The following is a 15,616-nucleotide window of genomic DNA, read 5'->3' on the forward strand; positions in this document are numbered from 1 at the left end:
TTTTATTATAATTAAATAAATGAGACTAATAAAAAGTAATTATTATATTTATTATAATTTTTATTATGAATAATAATAAAAGTATAATTATGTTTTGATGAGATTTATATTTGATGAGACAATACATTGAATTATTTCAAAACAATAATAACTATGTGTTATAGTATTATATAGTTTACAAAATAATACATTAATTGTATTTAAACAAAATAAAAACACCACATTCAATCCATATGACTATGACTACTATTGATACATTTCAAACAAACTGTACACTTATTCTTTCCTCTCTTCCAAGCGACGTGTGTTACAACGATATTATAAACACCTTTCAAAAAGATGTGAATTCAATTAAAAGTATCGAACTTAAAGGCTCAACCATATCGATCGTTTTTCATGACCACTTTACTCCGCTCAGAATTTATCAGACTAGAACATCATACAGAGTTAAAAATGAGCCAATCCAAATATATTGGAAGCTTTCAAAAAAAGAGATTGCTTCAATAGAATATACCTACGCCTTTTTTGGTCTGAAACCCGAGTCTACAGATATGTCCGTTCAAGTCTGTTTGGGTGAGTATGTTCAAATCAAATCATTTCATTTGATTTGTAATAAATGTGGTGTCTATTCCATCATCAAATTTAGCACGTCTGAAGATGTCGAGAATGTCTTCAAGAACTATTCTGAAATCAAAGAAAAAATTGGCACCGAGAAATTTAGTATTAAACATTACAAAAAGGAGACAGAGACAGAGAAATGTTTGGAAGTGATAATAAAAAACATCCACCACGACTTAATTGCAAATTCGGAATTTTTCGAGTACTTCAATTCGTTTGGAAACATCAAAAATTTCAACCTCTCGGAAATCAACCCAAAGTTCAACGACAAAATGTTGTATGTGGAGTATTTCGAAGAAAATGACGCGAAAACTTTTATTAAAGAAGTTGATGGGAATGATGTCTTTAATTGTGACATGCCCCTTTCAGCCAGTTTTGTAAGAAAGAATGACACCATCACAATGGTTAACAACACAGACTACAAGAGAAAAGGCGTTGAAAACAGTTCGAAAAACAACAATTTATTTTTATATTAACTTGATCAACAAGACCAAATACCTTAATTAACTTTATTTATTTTGTCTAATAATATGTTGTTTAATTATAAATCGTAACTTAAAACTTACACAACATAATATGTATTTTAATATCAAAAATCGACAATAATTGACTTTTGCTTTGTTTTTCATGTTTAAAACTTCAAATAATTATCAAACATAACAACAATATATTTTCAATATATAACTAATTTATTGTGTTATAAGTCATACACTTAAAACGTCTGACTGAATGAGATTTGTTTACTGGATAGATACACCAAAAAATAGTGTATCTATTTTTTGTCCACTGGACAAATTAGTTTTCATGGAAGGCAAAAATAATTATTATATAAATAGATTGTTTTTATATTGTAAAATTAATAAAATTTTATTTTGCTGATTTGTTTTAATGTTTGCAAAATTTATAATATTTCGAATATATTTTAGAACCATAACAATCATTTTAAACTTATTAAAGTTTAATGTAATACTTGTGTACAAGAAAAAAATGTCATAAGAAACAATACATAATCAAGACATTATTATTCAAATATATTAATTCAAATAATATAATGCTATAATATTTTTCAACAACTTAAAAATACTATCAAACCTTTTTTTGAAAAATTGTGTTTTTTAATAAAAACAGTCAATTTAATTGTTGGTTTTGTATTGTATATAAATTTTGATTATAATATGTTACTTCAATTGTTTGACATTTTGATTTGTACAGATATTCAATATCAATACAAATATAAACAATATAAAATTGTTATAAACATATACCACAACTATCAATTATAATAGTGATATTATATTTTATAAATATAAAATTATAATAAATGAAATTGTTATAATATTTTTATGTAATAATATACAATAAAATAAATTGAAAATTTACAATTGAACATAATAACATCTAATCTTTTTTTAATTTATTTATTTATTGTAAATAATTATAAATTTTAATAAATTATAAATGTATATTGAAAATATTTTTTTTAAAACAAAGAAAAATTATTGTTAGTTTATCACACAAACGTTCTCGTTTGATCGCTCTATATTATTTTCGAAATTTTTGAAAAAAAAATAATATTTTCCAAATAAATTTTTTCTTAAATATATTCCAAAATAAATAAAAGGAACCACTTTTCCAGTCTTTGATTAAGAAAAAGACTACACTGTTTTTTGAAACTAAAAATTTAAAAAACAATTAATGTTTTTTCTGTAATTTTTAAGTCAATGTCAAATTAAGTATATTTAAGTGTTAAATAAAATGAAAAGATACTTAATTATTTTTGCGACAATTGATATCTTTATAAAAAATGATATACAGATGTACATTTCTCGTTTGTCGTAAGTATGTGTACATTTTATTATTAAGAGTATTTTATAAATTTATGTTAACCAAGTTGATAAATTGTCACTTAATGTTGCAACAGAACGATCAATGCTTATATTCGTGTAAGCTAATAACTATATTAATAAAACACTCAACAAAGGATTCAAAATAACATCAATTGAAATATCTCAGTGATTTTTATTTATTTTTGTTAAAATAATTTTACTAAAATAACAAGAAATAAATACACAAAAAAGTTCAAACAAGTTTTTTGTCTTTTTTAATTATTGGACTCAGAAAAAAATCAAACATAAACTTAATCATATTTTTTCATATAAAACAAAAAACGAGTTTAAAATGAATTTTTTTGGTTAGTTTCACTCTAAAAAATGATTAGTAAATAGAATTTTTTGCTTTTTTATTTTTTTTACAAATTCGGTTATTATAATAAACGAATTGCAATAATTAATTCAAGTATCTTGAAAAAACGAGAGTCTTCTGAAAATTTTGTTTTTTGAACCAAACCGAGTAATATGAAAAAACTATACACAAAACAATAATAATAATATTATTTTACTTTATTTTAATTTATAATCATTTTAAAAGTTGAATTCAAAATTATTAAATATGTTTTTCATTATTTGTTATAACAAACTTCCCCAGCATTTTCATTTCTATTTAATAATAAATCAAATATAACACTTATGTCTAAAGTGTAATAAAATGGTTCAAAAACTAAATATGTTGTATCAATACAATAAATATAAATGAGTTTAATAATAATATACAATGGTTTATATTTAATTTTTTGAATATGTTGTGGTTTTGTTTAAATTATAATACATTAAAAATAAATTATTTTAATTTTATTGTTATTTTTATATGAATAAAAACAATCATCTAAAAATTATTTTGATGAAAAACAATAAATATTATTAATGGTTATGTATTGAAACGATTTGTTAACATGTAATTAATGTTGTAATTTTTAATATGTTGAATCAATTATTTTAAAAATGATTTTTAATTATAATGTTGTATAGCTTGGAACAATGAAATATAATTTATCAATAATTCCTTAAAACTGTTTACAAAGACAAAATTGGTACTATTTAAACAATAAAAATAATAAAAGAAATTATATGTCAAGACTTTCTGGTTATCACGTTATGATAGTGTCGAAGTATTTCAAAACTATCAGAGACTTAATTAAATTGGAGTTTGTATGCAAGAAATTTGGTGGTAACATGGAGAAGTTCCACTTCAACCCGATTCCATTAAATTACAAAACAATTAGATATTTTCCAAACATTGAAACACTTCATTTGTGGGAAGAAGAGGATGAATATTTTGGCAATGAATTTCCAAACAACACTGAATTAGGTGAAAGCATTGAAGACTGTGATCACCTTGAATCATTCAAAATATATGGTGAATTTGCTTCATCAAAAACGTTTCATAAACATAAAGATATCAACAAAAATAAAAAATGTTTAAAAAAAGAGTTTTATCAAATTATTGTGTGGTTTACTGTTGATTTTGATACCTTTAACACAAACAAAAGTCTAAACATTGACTTTAAAAATATTGCTTACACGAAGCATGATAGAAAGAAATTTGGCAATGACATACCACAAAATGTGAGATCGATTAATATCAAATGTTTTTATAATTGTAGTGATCTCAGCAATGTTACAATACCATCTGGTGTAACATTAATTGGTAATGGCTGCTTTAAAAATTGTAAAAATCTAAGGGGTATTACAATACCATATAATGTGAGATCACTTGGTGATATTTGTTTTTGTTGTTGTGAAAAATTGAGCGGTATTACTATACCATCAAACGTAACATCAATTGGTGATGGTTGTTTCTTTTGTTGTGGAAATCTAAGGAGTGTTATGATACCTTCAAGTGTGTCAGTATATCAGAATCAATGTTTCTATAATTGTGGTAGACTAAGTCGTGTTAATATACCATTGAGTGTAACATCAATTGGTAATTATTGTTTCTATGAATGCATAAGTCTAAGCCGTATTACTATACCATCAAACGTAACATCAATTGGTGATGGTTGTTTCAGTCATTGTATTAATTTAAGAAGCATTACAATACCCAATAGTGTGAAATCACTTGGAGATGGTTGTTTCGAAGAATGTATTAATTTGAGCGCTATTACAATACCATCTCGTGTGAAAAAACTTCGTAATAAATGTTTCTTTAATTGTGGTGATTTAAGCAGTGTATCAATACCACCGAGTGTGAAATCATTTGGTTTTGATTGTTTCATTGGATGTAGTTGTCTGAGCAGTGTAACAATACCATCTAGTGTGAAATCAATTGGTGATGGTTGTTTCCCATCAAAAACTGTGATCTGTCGCGATAATTATAACCATTGTGTTATTTCTTATTTGTTTTATTTTAAAATTTTTAAAAAGTCAATTAAAATTTTGCACAACTGATAAAGATAAAATTGCTGAGTAGAAGGTCACAAAGTCAGCCTTCCGCACCACTTTTATATGCAATAACTTTTCTTTGAATGAGTATATCATTTAAGACTTTAAAAAATTAAGTGACAATATATCATATATGATTTAATACTAAATATATTATGTCAAATTACTCCCTCAATATGTGCATATTAAATGTTTCGTCTTTTTTACAGAAAAAATAGATAAAAGACTAAATTTCAAATTGTGATAACTATTTTTTAAAAAAATTTGTTATACGTTTTAAAACAGTTTTTTGACACAACTTTTTGGTGCTTTATTTATAAACAACAAAATACAAATTAATTAATTGATATTTGACGATGTCTTGTCTACACGTTTTAAAAACTGAAAATTGTTTTGTTTTTAACATAGGTGTCGTTGTATCTTGTCTTAATTTTTATATTTAAAATGATTCAATAATAAAACAAATTTATGGACTTAAAAACTTTACCAATATAAAGTTTTTGGCAAAAAAGTATTAATTATTTGTTTAAATAAATCCAGTTTATTATCACACATCGAGTTTTATTATCATCTAAAACTGTTTTTTGAAAAATAAATTGGGTCATTTAATTTTTTTTATTTTTTCAAAATCATTCCAGCTTTACCAAAAGCCTTAGTCGTCAAGTTGAATGAAATTATTTTACGTAATAATCACACATATGCCTACTGACCTTTCTAATTAATTTATAATTTACAAATTGTTCAAAAACACATACGCATAACAGTACTTTTATTTTGAGGACTTTTGATTTCAAAATCACTCTTTTACTGTCAGTAACAATTTTTGAATAACCTCCAAATGTTCCGAGTTTAACAATATTATAATCCTGTTGTTTTTTTAAATTTGTAAATGGATTGCTTTGTTATTTCTTTTATGTTTTTAATTTACCTATTATTTATAATAAATAAAACAATAAAAGATATAATAATTATTATAAGTTTTTTAATAATTTTATTATTAATCTCAAAACATTTTGTAAATAATGTTATTTTTTTTCAGATTTATTTAACTCAATAACCCCATTTTTCCTTAAGTTTCACTGGTTTTTATCATAACTGTATAACTTAATTGTTTTTCTTTTAATAACAATTAAAATTATTGACTATTAATAATAAATTGAAATTTAAAATTTAAAATTTAAAATTTAAAAAATATTTTAAAATAATTACAAAAACAATAAAGTAGGGTTGTCATAAATTAACACATTTTTAATTTTAACATCATTTTCATTTTAACAAATTTGATAATTAAAATCTATAGATATTATTAATATTATTATAATACATTTAATAAATAAACAGCTCGTTAATTAAATCATTTAAAGAAACAAAACAAAATGTTAAATTAATAATTAATAAATATAAAAACAAGTATTAATTTTGAACAGTCACCCAAAGGATTTTAAATGAAACGAATAAATCACTTCATATGAGCAACTTACCAACATACCGCCCTGCTTTGCGGATGTTTGGAAATTACCCCTCAAGTCCTTATTCCCAACAAAACACTTCAGAAGTAAATGTTCCATTATCACAACCATTATCTCAACCCTTACAACAACCGCTTCAACAAAACTACCCAGTGTATTACACCCCAAGTCCAATTCCTTTGTATCAACAACCAAGTTCACCTCCATATGAACAAGTCCAAAATGTTCAAACACAAAATCTTCCTCTTCCAAACTACAGCCCTAATTTGAACCAAAAAATACAACAAAAAGAAACCCTAGATGCTATTAATGGAAATTTATCGAGTGTTAAAAATTACGAAGAACAACGTAACATCATATTTAAACAAATCCAAAATGAATCCCACGTCATCTCATCACGTAAGAAAACAAGTCAAAGTGACTCTCAACGCTGTCAAATCTGCAACGACTTCTGTTTACTCACTCATGCATTCCACTCAATCATTCCCGAACCCAGCGACTTCTGGAAAGTCCTTTTTGGGCTGGACCACTTAAAAGGAAATGATCAGCGCCTTGAGTCCATTTTAAGAATCAATTGCATTGTCACCACTTTTGTGATCTCTGATGATAAAACGACTCAAATCAAAATATCAAATCAAGACGAAATGGTCATATTAGACTTAATTTGTAATCCATACGCAATCAACGTTATAAAATCGGAAAATGGCATTGCCGAAATTGAAAAATCAATTATGACAAAAAAGGTCATTGGACTCAAGTTGAATCGAGTCAAAGACATCGTCAATCAATGCGACAAAGCGAAACGCCAAAAAATTGAAAAATCAAAAAGTTCTGAAAAAGTTGAAAAAAATAAAAATTTGAAAAAAACAGAAAAAATCGAAAATTTGGAAAAAATCGAAAAAAATGAAAAAGTCGAGAAAAAAGCGATGGAAGAGGACGATAAAGAAGAACAAAACGTCGCAAAAGTTGTCGAGCGGATTTTTTTAAAAATGCGAATTTTGAATTTCAACGAATTTTTGCTGAAAATTGGCGACATAGAAAAAGCCGTTTGCGACGAGTTAAAAATTGAGAAATTTGAACTTTTGCAAAATGGGGACTTCTTGAGCTTCTGTGGGAAGTCCGTTGATTTTGATTGTTTGAAAGGAGTTGTTTCACGGAAACTTGACATTCTTGTCGACTCTGAAAATATTCGAAGTTATGACGATGTTGAGAAGATCATTTCTGAAGAGACAGAAACTCTTGAGAAAGTTGTACAAATTGTCTGTGAGATGAAATATTTAGTCAATTTAAATAGTGTGAAGCAATTTGAGAATGTCGACTTTCAAAGAGTCATCGACGCGCGCGCGCTCGACAATTTTGACTTTCTCAAAGTCCACAAAAAGCTCTTTAAACTTCCCAAAATCGACATTTCTAATATAAATGGACAAATTCTGTCACATATCGACGATCTTAATTATCTCTCCGGCCTTCTTGTTGCTTTGTATTACAACGCAAGTTTCTTGAGTAAATGTTCTATTAGCAATTTCGCGCAACACCTCCTCGAGACTTTTGAGAAGACCAAGTCGTCTGTTTACGCGTTACATTCGGTGATCTCGCGCGCACTTTTTGCGTGTAAAATACTGAACCAACTTCCTGTTGAGGTCATCAATTCTCGAAATTTCGTTCTCAACTTCCTCGAAGGGCTAAATGTGTCCGTCGCGGTCCTCGAGATGCTTTCGCGGAATAACGTCGCGTTTCTCAAGACGGAGATTTTAATGCAAATGAAGACTTGTTTTGCACCACTTCTCCAAAGCTTCGATTTATCGGACGAGATCAGTGGAGTTGTTGAGATGAAGACTACCGATATAAATTATATAAGGAGCGACATGTTTGAAGAGTCTGCGTTTGAGTTTACACCACCAAATGAAATTGTCATTGACACGGTAACGCGTGACGGGGAAATTGTCAAAACTGTCGATTACACCAATCCGGAATTGGTTTCTCTTTTGTGTGAAAATGCGGAAGAACACGCGCCGAAGTTTTTGAACGTGTTTTTTGAGTTTTTGATGTTAAATGAAGACGCTTTTATAGAGACATTTCATAAGAAGGAAATAGTGTGTGGGAAAAGCCAAAAGTTGAAGGAGTTTTCGACGTTTTATTTTGATTTGAAAAACACGAAATTCGTTCCAACGAAAAGTAACACGTTTGAGGTGCCCGAAAATGTGTTGAACTCTAAAATGGGGAATTTTGTAGATGTTGAAACAACACGCGCGTGCGTGTCTGAGAAACTGGCGAAATATGTTGCTTATAAGGCGTTTCCGAGTGTTGCTGGTGTTGTAGAGAGAATGCAGAACACCACGAGTCGAGTAACACATCAATATATTAACACATTGTTAGAGATCCCACAAACACAATTAAATGTCTTTAATGAGTTCATCTCCCGACCTATTGTGTTGATCAATAATTCAACGTCTTCGTTAGCGAAATTGGCAAGGTCCTCTTGTGTCACGGGAATGTCAGGGATTTGTGTTACGACTGCAAATGAGACCACATGGGTTGTACCAAAATTTGCGTTTTTGAAGGACGACGCAAATTTCTTCCCAACAGTGAACGTCCCAAAAAAGAGGAGAACTGCATTTTTGGGAATTGGAGTGAAACCGAAGCCAAGTCTGAAGGACTACGTCGACGCAATTGTTTTTGTTGATGACCACTGCAAAGGTCTGACTGACGATTTAGCAAAAGGGGTGTCACACGACGAGAGAAATGATATGTTTAAAAACTTGTTGTCACAAATTGTTACGATATCAGAAACGACCCCCCTGTGTTATGAAAATGTGAAAAGTCTCCTGCACAGGAAAATTATAACAAACATGAAAGGGGAGAGTGTTGAATTTGACGCAAATGTATATTACAATAACATCAGTCATTTACTTAAGTATATGCCAGAGGAGGTCGAGAAGTATGTGTTCACACTGCCTCTTCCTGATAAATGTCGTGTGAATTCGTTCTTAGAAGTCCTTAACATTAAGTGTGCGAGCACTGTTCTTGTCATTGACGTGGAAAGTAGTCTGAACTGTTCGGAGAATTTTACTACAGCACTGAAGAGAGTCCTCAAAAGTGTACTTCCAAAGATTCAAACGGCGAAATTAATAAAAAACTACGAAATGTTTTTATATAATTTTCAGGTGTTTGTTCATAAAAATTTGAATGTAAAATTTACTTTTGTGCCGACGATGACAGTGACGACCGCAGAGGTGTCAGCTATCGTGCAAGGAGTCTCGTTGCACGTACTTGAAAGGACCGGAATTTGCTCGTATAATGCACTTGCTGCACTTTCGAGACTCTTTTTCAGAGAAGTGGATGAGTCGTTTGTCTCAGAAATGTTACAGAAATTGAGCACGGGATATCCTATTAAGTTTGAAAGTGACACAATCCAATTTGAGTCTCGGGACATTTCAAAACAAACTGGAAAAGAGGCCGAAAAAGATCCACCAAGTAACACAAAGGCTGAAGGACAAAGTGAGTCGCCTCACCTTGAAAGTGACGGCCAAGTTGTAACTAAAAAGGCGATTGGAGTGAATTGGGAAGTTGTTACAAAAGGTCGGGCGCCTGCTCATGTAAAAGATGAGGACATTGAAATTGAAGTTTCACCATTTAAATTTATCAACGGTGTTTCGACTATTGTACAAACGGGGTTGGTTGGGGAACAAATAGTGTACGAGTTTTTGAAGGAGAAGTACGGGAAAAAAGTTGATTGGATTAACGAGAAAAGCGAGGGAGTTGAACGAACAGAGAAGGGTCTGCCGTATGATATTGTCATATTAAACGATTTTGGAACCATCGAAACGTACATCGAAGTGAAGACGACGAGAATTAAGGACAAAAAGTTCTTTGAAATGTCGTATAGGGAATTCGACTTTGCGAAGGAAAAAAGAAAGAATTTCCAGATCTATCGACTCGACGGGTTTGGAGGGAATTTACTCAATATTAAAATCATCAAGGACCCATTTGGGAAGTGGATGAATGGAGAGATTATGATCAAAGTCTGCTTTCTTTAAGTGTTTGATCGGTTGTTGTTTATAAATATAAAAATGAAGAGATAAAAATACTACACAGAGATTTGCGTTCATCACAAGTTTTCTATTTTTAAAAAGGGGGAATAAAATAAAAATATAACTAATATAATGTTTTTTTTCTAAAACTACTTTTTGTAAATATAAAGTCACGTCTATCGAAAAAAACAAGTTTAAATTAAATTACTGAAAATGCTTTAACTTACTTATTAACTATTTCTATCAAAAATGAAACTGGCTCAGTTTTTTAAAGTTGTCATTTTTCATAAACAGTGTTTATTTTGCAAATAATAACTTAACACACCATTAAAAATTTAAGAATTTTTTTAATTCAAAAATTGAAAAAAAGGAATGTCAATTTTTAGTTTTTTAAACAGTTTCTTGACACATTCTAATTATTATGATCTAGAAATATAGAAACAACCTCATTATATACAATATGTGTCTGAATTATAAATAATTTATATATAAGTTAAAAGTTAACAAAGTAATTAATTACACCATGCCAATTAATTATAATTTTAATAGTAAAGTAATTTAATGATTACAAAAGTCATTTCTCTAAATAATATAAAGGTTCAATAACATTTTTATCGAACAATCAAGTACTTTGTATATTATTTAACTCAATAATTAAAGGAACTGGATTTAAATATAAAAAATTAATAAAATGTCACCAAACTTTATTTGGTATAAAATTCACTTTATGTCTAAGAACAGGCGAACACTTTGTGAGTGGATCGATAAGTATTTTATTCTTTTTATCATATTGAATGCTTTCATCGAAAAAACACGATCTTTGTGTACACCTTTCGAATGTGTAGTTTTCCCTTTTATAATACAACGAATAAAATATCGAGTTGAGGACTGATTGGTCGTGCCCCCATAAGTGCCATTTCTTTGGATTAAAATTGTCGACCAAAATATTCAAATATCTTAACACTCTTTCAGTCCCTCCAAATGTGACACCAACATTCATATTAATTGATCCATTTGCTTTAAATTGTTCTGTAATAAGCGAGCCATATGATTCATTCATCCACTGGTAAACATGCTTCTCATCGAAATACACACAAGTTTGATTGTTTAATCCACATTCGGGCATAAAGACAAGATCTTCTGCAGAGAACGTCTGGAAGATGTCTGCAAAGACAAAGACGTCTCTGTGATCGGCAATAAGTACACGGTCATATTGTTCACGATATTTCTCAATATAATTTTTAAAAGCAATAAAACGTTGTGTTGCAGGGTGACACTTCTCTACATTTTTAACATTAGACAGATCTCCTTCAACTACTTCAAAGCCAAAGTTTCGAGTCTCATTTATAAAGTCTTTGTTAGTTGTCCCAGGCATTATTAACATGATAAGAGTGGCATTGGGAATTGATGAGTTAACAAGCCCATAACTTAGAAGGATATCGTGCTTATTTTGAAGCCAATAGCCATCATTAGTAAAGCCAACAGCTGAAATAAATAAATCCCTTTTGTTGTGTGCGCGGTATTTGAACGTTTCTTTACACGGACCATTGTAATTAAATTTTAAAACATTGATTTTATCATTGTAATAAGTAGGTTGGATAAAAGTTATATTATTGAGTGGAGGGTCATTTAATTGAACCGAATTTTTAGTGGGAATATACTGTGAATAGTTCTTGGTGTATTCAAACGAATTAACACTTGATAGCAACAAAAGCGAAATACAAAGAAAGACAAAAACTTGGATAATTGAAAACACGATAAAAAGGGGGTTCGTCATTGGTTGGTATTTATTTATTATTATTGCAGTTTTTTAAATAATGAACAATAAGAAGTTATTTTCAACAGCAACAATTCTCTTTATTGTTTCAATTAATTTGTAGGGTATTTTAAATCATTAACTTAATTATTATTTATAAATTGACATTTAATAATTATATATTATTTTTAGATTTTTGTAGAACATGTGCATTTTATGTTATGTACAAATAATATTAATTAACGGGAAAACACAAAAAGGAATTGCTATAAATATATTTAAAGTTTATACATTTCAATATTAACACGTTTTATAACACCCATTCAAAATGTTTTTCATATTATAATTTATTATAACATTTACAATATTAATAGTTTTCGACAAAATTAATTGTAACTAAAATCCATTCAAAGTTGAATATTAAAATAATTATATATAAATTATATTTTATAATAAATACAGAGAATCAATAAAGTAATTTATCAAAAATTTACTATTTAAGATATATTTATTATTGATTATAGATTTTAAAATTATCAGATGTTTTTAGTTTTTCGAAATAAATTACATTTTATTAATAGTTTTATTGTTAAATTAATTAAAATAATTACAGTTAACCGAAACAACCTTCTGTGGATTGTTTTCAAAAAAAACTATAAATAATAATATTTTAAACTATTTATGTTATTATTGGTTAAACTTAAATTAAATATGTTTTTATACACAGTAATATATCAGAGTCATTTTTGTTGTATGAAATTGGTATTATAAATATGAAAAATTAAAATAAATTTTAAATGAACAATTCGAATTTAACAAACAAATTTGACATAAGGCGATCACAGTAAATTGGATAATCATCATGAAGTGTGAAAATCACTATGAAAATAAATATCACAGTGAATTTTGAACTCAAATAACCTTACGAAGTGAAAATTGGGTAATGTATATCCTTTTTTACTAAAAATAACTTAATTTTTTTATTTTTGTATTTGAACTAAAAAGATCTTAAATTAAGAACGGCGTGTCACAAACCAATTTAAATAATGAAAAATCAATAAAAATCGAAGCGCTCTCATGAAAATTAATGTGTATGTCTCGTAACAGCAAGTATTGACTATTTTGAACACATGGAAAATGGAAACATGGGTCTGTAAAGACCAGTAGTTTGCGCGAAAATTAATCGATTTCGTGTTTTAAATTTATTTTTAATTATTTCAAAAATAAATTATGATCTAGATAAATCTTATCCAGATTTCACCTTCCCACAAAATAAGTTGATTCAGTTGACTTGCTAAGGTTAAAATATAACGAATTATTATTGTCAATAAAATAACTTACAAATTGGTACTCATAAAAATATAAAAAATATTATTAATATTTTAATTAATTTTAATTAATTTAAATTAATTTTAATTAATTTTTATTATTTAAATAAATTTTAATTAAATAATGAATTAAACATATTATATTTTTTAGAAAAATAAGTCATTTAAAATTTGTCACTGATTTTATCTTTCATCTGCACGAAATAAAATACTAATCGTTTTGTTATTTAAAACAAATTAAGTCGACCAATTATTTAATCTTCCATTATTTCTACCTTCACGACTTTACCTTCCGTGATAAGATTTGTATTTTGTTTTGTTTTCTTAAGTAATTCAATAACAGCTCCAGTACTCACTTTAATTTCGTCACATTTTCCAATTTGCAGTATTTTCAATAACCCTCCACACACATTCACCTTCTTGACGTCGCTGAGTGTCGCAGAAAACGCAGTTTCTTTCCTTGTATTAGAAAATGTTACTTCCTCCAAAGTGATTCCCTCCAACATAACATCACTCACACAATTGATAATCTCCAATTTTTTTAAATTAATTATAATTCCATCAACACGGATTTTAGAAATTAAAGTGTCTCCATACATTAAACCGATATTAATATTTTCATTGCGGATGTCGAAGAAGTCGACTTTTTTGAAATCAATTAAAATTATACCTTTTTGCCCTTTACACACAAAATTGTAATTTCTGATATACGCGTTGATGCACACACCTTTTAACTTGTCTTCATTAATAGTGATGGTTTCACGCTCAAATTGATCAATATACACTTCCTCGGGGTAGCACTGCTCCGCACACACATTTCCTTCGCAATCAATGATTTCAAACGCTCGACATTTTTGAGGCAGAACAACACTTTTGCAGTTGATCTGCTTCAACACGACTTCATTGATTATTTCACTCTTTAAAAAGTCAAATGTGGCGATTTTCCTGTAACGTTGATCGTCTATTTCTTTACTGTTACTGAGTGGAGAAATGTCTAAACGACTACACATACACTTCTTCATCACTTCTTCTATAAAGTTCTCTTTGCCAGACATGTCACTTGAAATGGACACAGTCAGACGTTTTTCAAAGGATGGATATGCCATTTGGATGTCTGGGATGAATTTCATGTTAACTGTTTCTTTAGTAAGCATTTGCATATAAAGAGGATACTTTTTGGCAAGTCTCTTTGCACCGTCTATCTGTTTTTTCTTTAGTAACTGAGATTTATTTTGAAAGACAAAAGTAAATGAAATTTTATTGTACTTTTGGAAGTCAAAATCGGCGAGTTTGTGCACAACAGTTTGACTAAAATAAATTGTGACGTCACGCAATGATGGGATACACAGAACTTTTTCGAGTAAAGAACAATCATCTAAAGAGTGTATAACTAAATTTTTTAGTTCGACAAACTCATTGTTGTTTACTGCTATTATAAATAACATGTATCCTTCGATTTTTAATTTCCTGATATTCTTTGCATAGTCCGAAATATTATCTAAATTTTTCACTAAATTGTGATTGAAATCATTTTTTAGTACACGTTTAGAAATATTCAAATCAATATAAGGCTTGAAGCTAGGGCCGATTTTGGCACTTTCTGAAGTAATGGCTTCTATATATATCGTTTGAATGTTTGGGAAGTATTGCTGTATTTTTGGAAGTGGAGTGTTTCTGCATAAATTGTACGAGGCACAGTACATTGACTGGATTGACTCACAATACTTTTTGTTGATTAATACGAAGGAACAAATATCAGAAGAGGTTTGAAGGTAAAGTACTACATTTTTAATAAAAACAGACTCAAGTTGTTTCATTCTTTAATTTTAAGTTGAGTTGCTATTTTTTAAAAATTCGAGTTTTACGGTAAATGAATTTTAGATTTAATATAAAAACTAATTATAATTCATTTTGTTTTTTTATTATTTTAATTAAATTTAATACAATATATATTAAATCTTTCTAAGTCATAAAAACACTTTTTATAATATGTTTTAGATAAAAATTATTATTAAATGATTTTTATTTATTAAATTTCATTTATTATATTGTATAATTATTAGTGTCTACAAAAGACATCAAGCCTGTTACCTTATTTAGCATAAAAATGCAACATAATAGCAGATGTTAAATTTGC

The 15,616-nt window shown here is 28.2% G+C and overlaps 5 protein-coding genes across 5 annotated transcripts; 3 read left to right on the forward strand and 2 right to left on the reverse strand.

Annotated features, from left to right (window-relative positions):
* Positions 1-233: 233 nt before the first annotated feature.
* On the forward strand, positions 234-1,094 carry EIN_090220 (hypothetical protein; the record flags this gene model as incomplete). Its single annotated transcript, XM_004183687.1, has 1 exon — positions 234-1,094. One exon carries the CDS (start codon positions 234-236, stop codon positions 1,092-1,094), a length of 861 nt encoding a protein of 286 aa, XP_004183735.1.
* Positions 1,095-3,581: 2,487 nt separating this feature from the next.
* On the forward strand, positions 3,582-4,995 carry EIN_090230 (hypothetical protein; the record flags this gene model as incomplete). Its single annotated transcript, XM_004183688.1, has 2 exons — positions 3,582-4,838; positions 4,924-4,995. 2 exons carry the CDS (start codon positions 3,582-3,584, stop codon positions 4,993-4,995), a joined length of 1,329 nt encoding a protein of 442 aa, XP_004183736.1.
* A 1,368-nt stretch (positions 4,996-6,363) lies between these two features.
* Positions 6,364-10,401, forward strand: EIN_090240 (hypothetical protein; the record flags this gene model as incomplete). Its single annotated transcript, XM_004183689.1, has 1 exon — positions 6,364-10,401. One exon carries the CDS (start codon positions 6,364-6,366, stop codon positions 10,399-10,401), a length of 4,038 nt encoding a protein of 1,345 aa, XP_004183737.1.
* Positions 10,402-10,807: 406 nt separating this feature from the next.
* Positions 10,808-12,172, reverse strand: EIN_090250 (hypothetical protein; the record flags this gene model as incomplete). Its single annotated transcript, XM_004183690.1, has 2 exons — positions 10,808-10,861; positions 11,099-12,172. The coding sequence occupies 2 exons, from the start codon at positions 12,170-12,172 to the stop codon at positions 10,808-10,810; spliced, it is 1,128 nt and encodes a 375-aa protein (XP_004183738.1).
* Positions 12,173-13,733: 1,561 nt separating this feature from the next.
* Positions 13,734-15,296, reverse strand: EIN_090260 (hypothetical protein; the record flags this gene model as incomplete). Its single annotated transcript, XM_004183691.1, has 1 exon — positions 13,734-15,296. The coding sequence occupies one exon, from the start codon at positions 15,294-15,296 to the stop codon at positions 13,734-13,736; it is 1,563 nt and encodes a 520-aa protein (XP_004183739.1).
* Between the last annotated feature and the right edge of the window lie 320 nt (positions 15,297-15,616).

Source organism: Entamoeba invadens (genome assembly GCF_000330505.1).
Source record: "Entamoeba invadens IP1 unplaced genomic scaffold scaff_1105074725027, whole genome shotgun sequence".
NCBI classification, from domain to species: Eukaryota; Evosea; order Mastigamoebida; family Endamoebidae; genus Entamoeba; species Entamoeba invadens.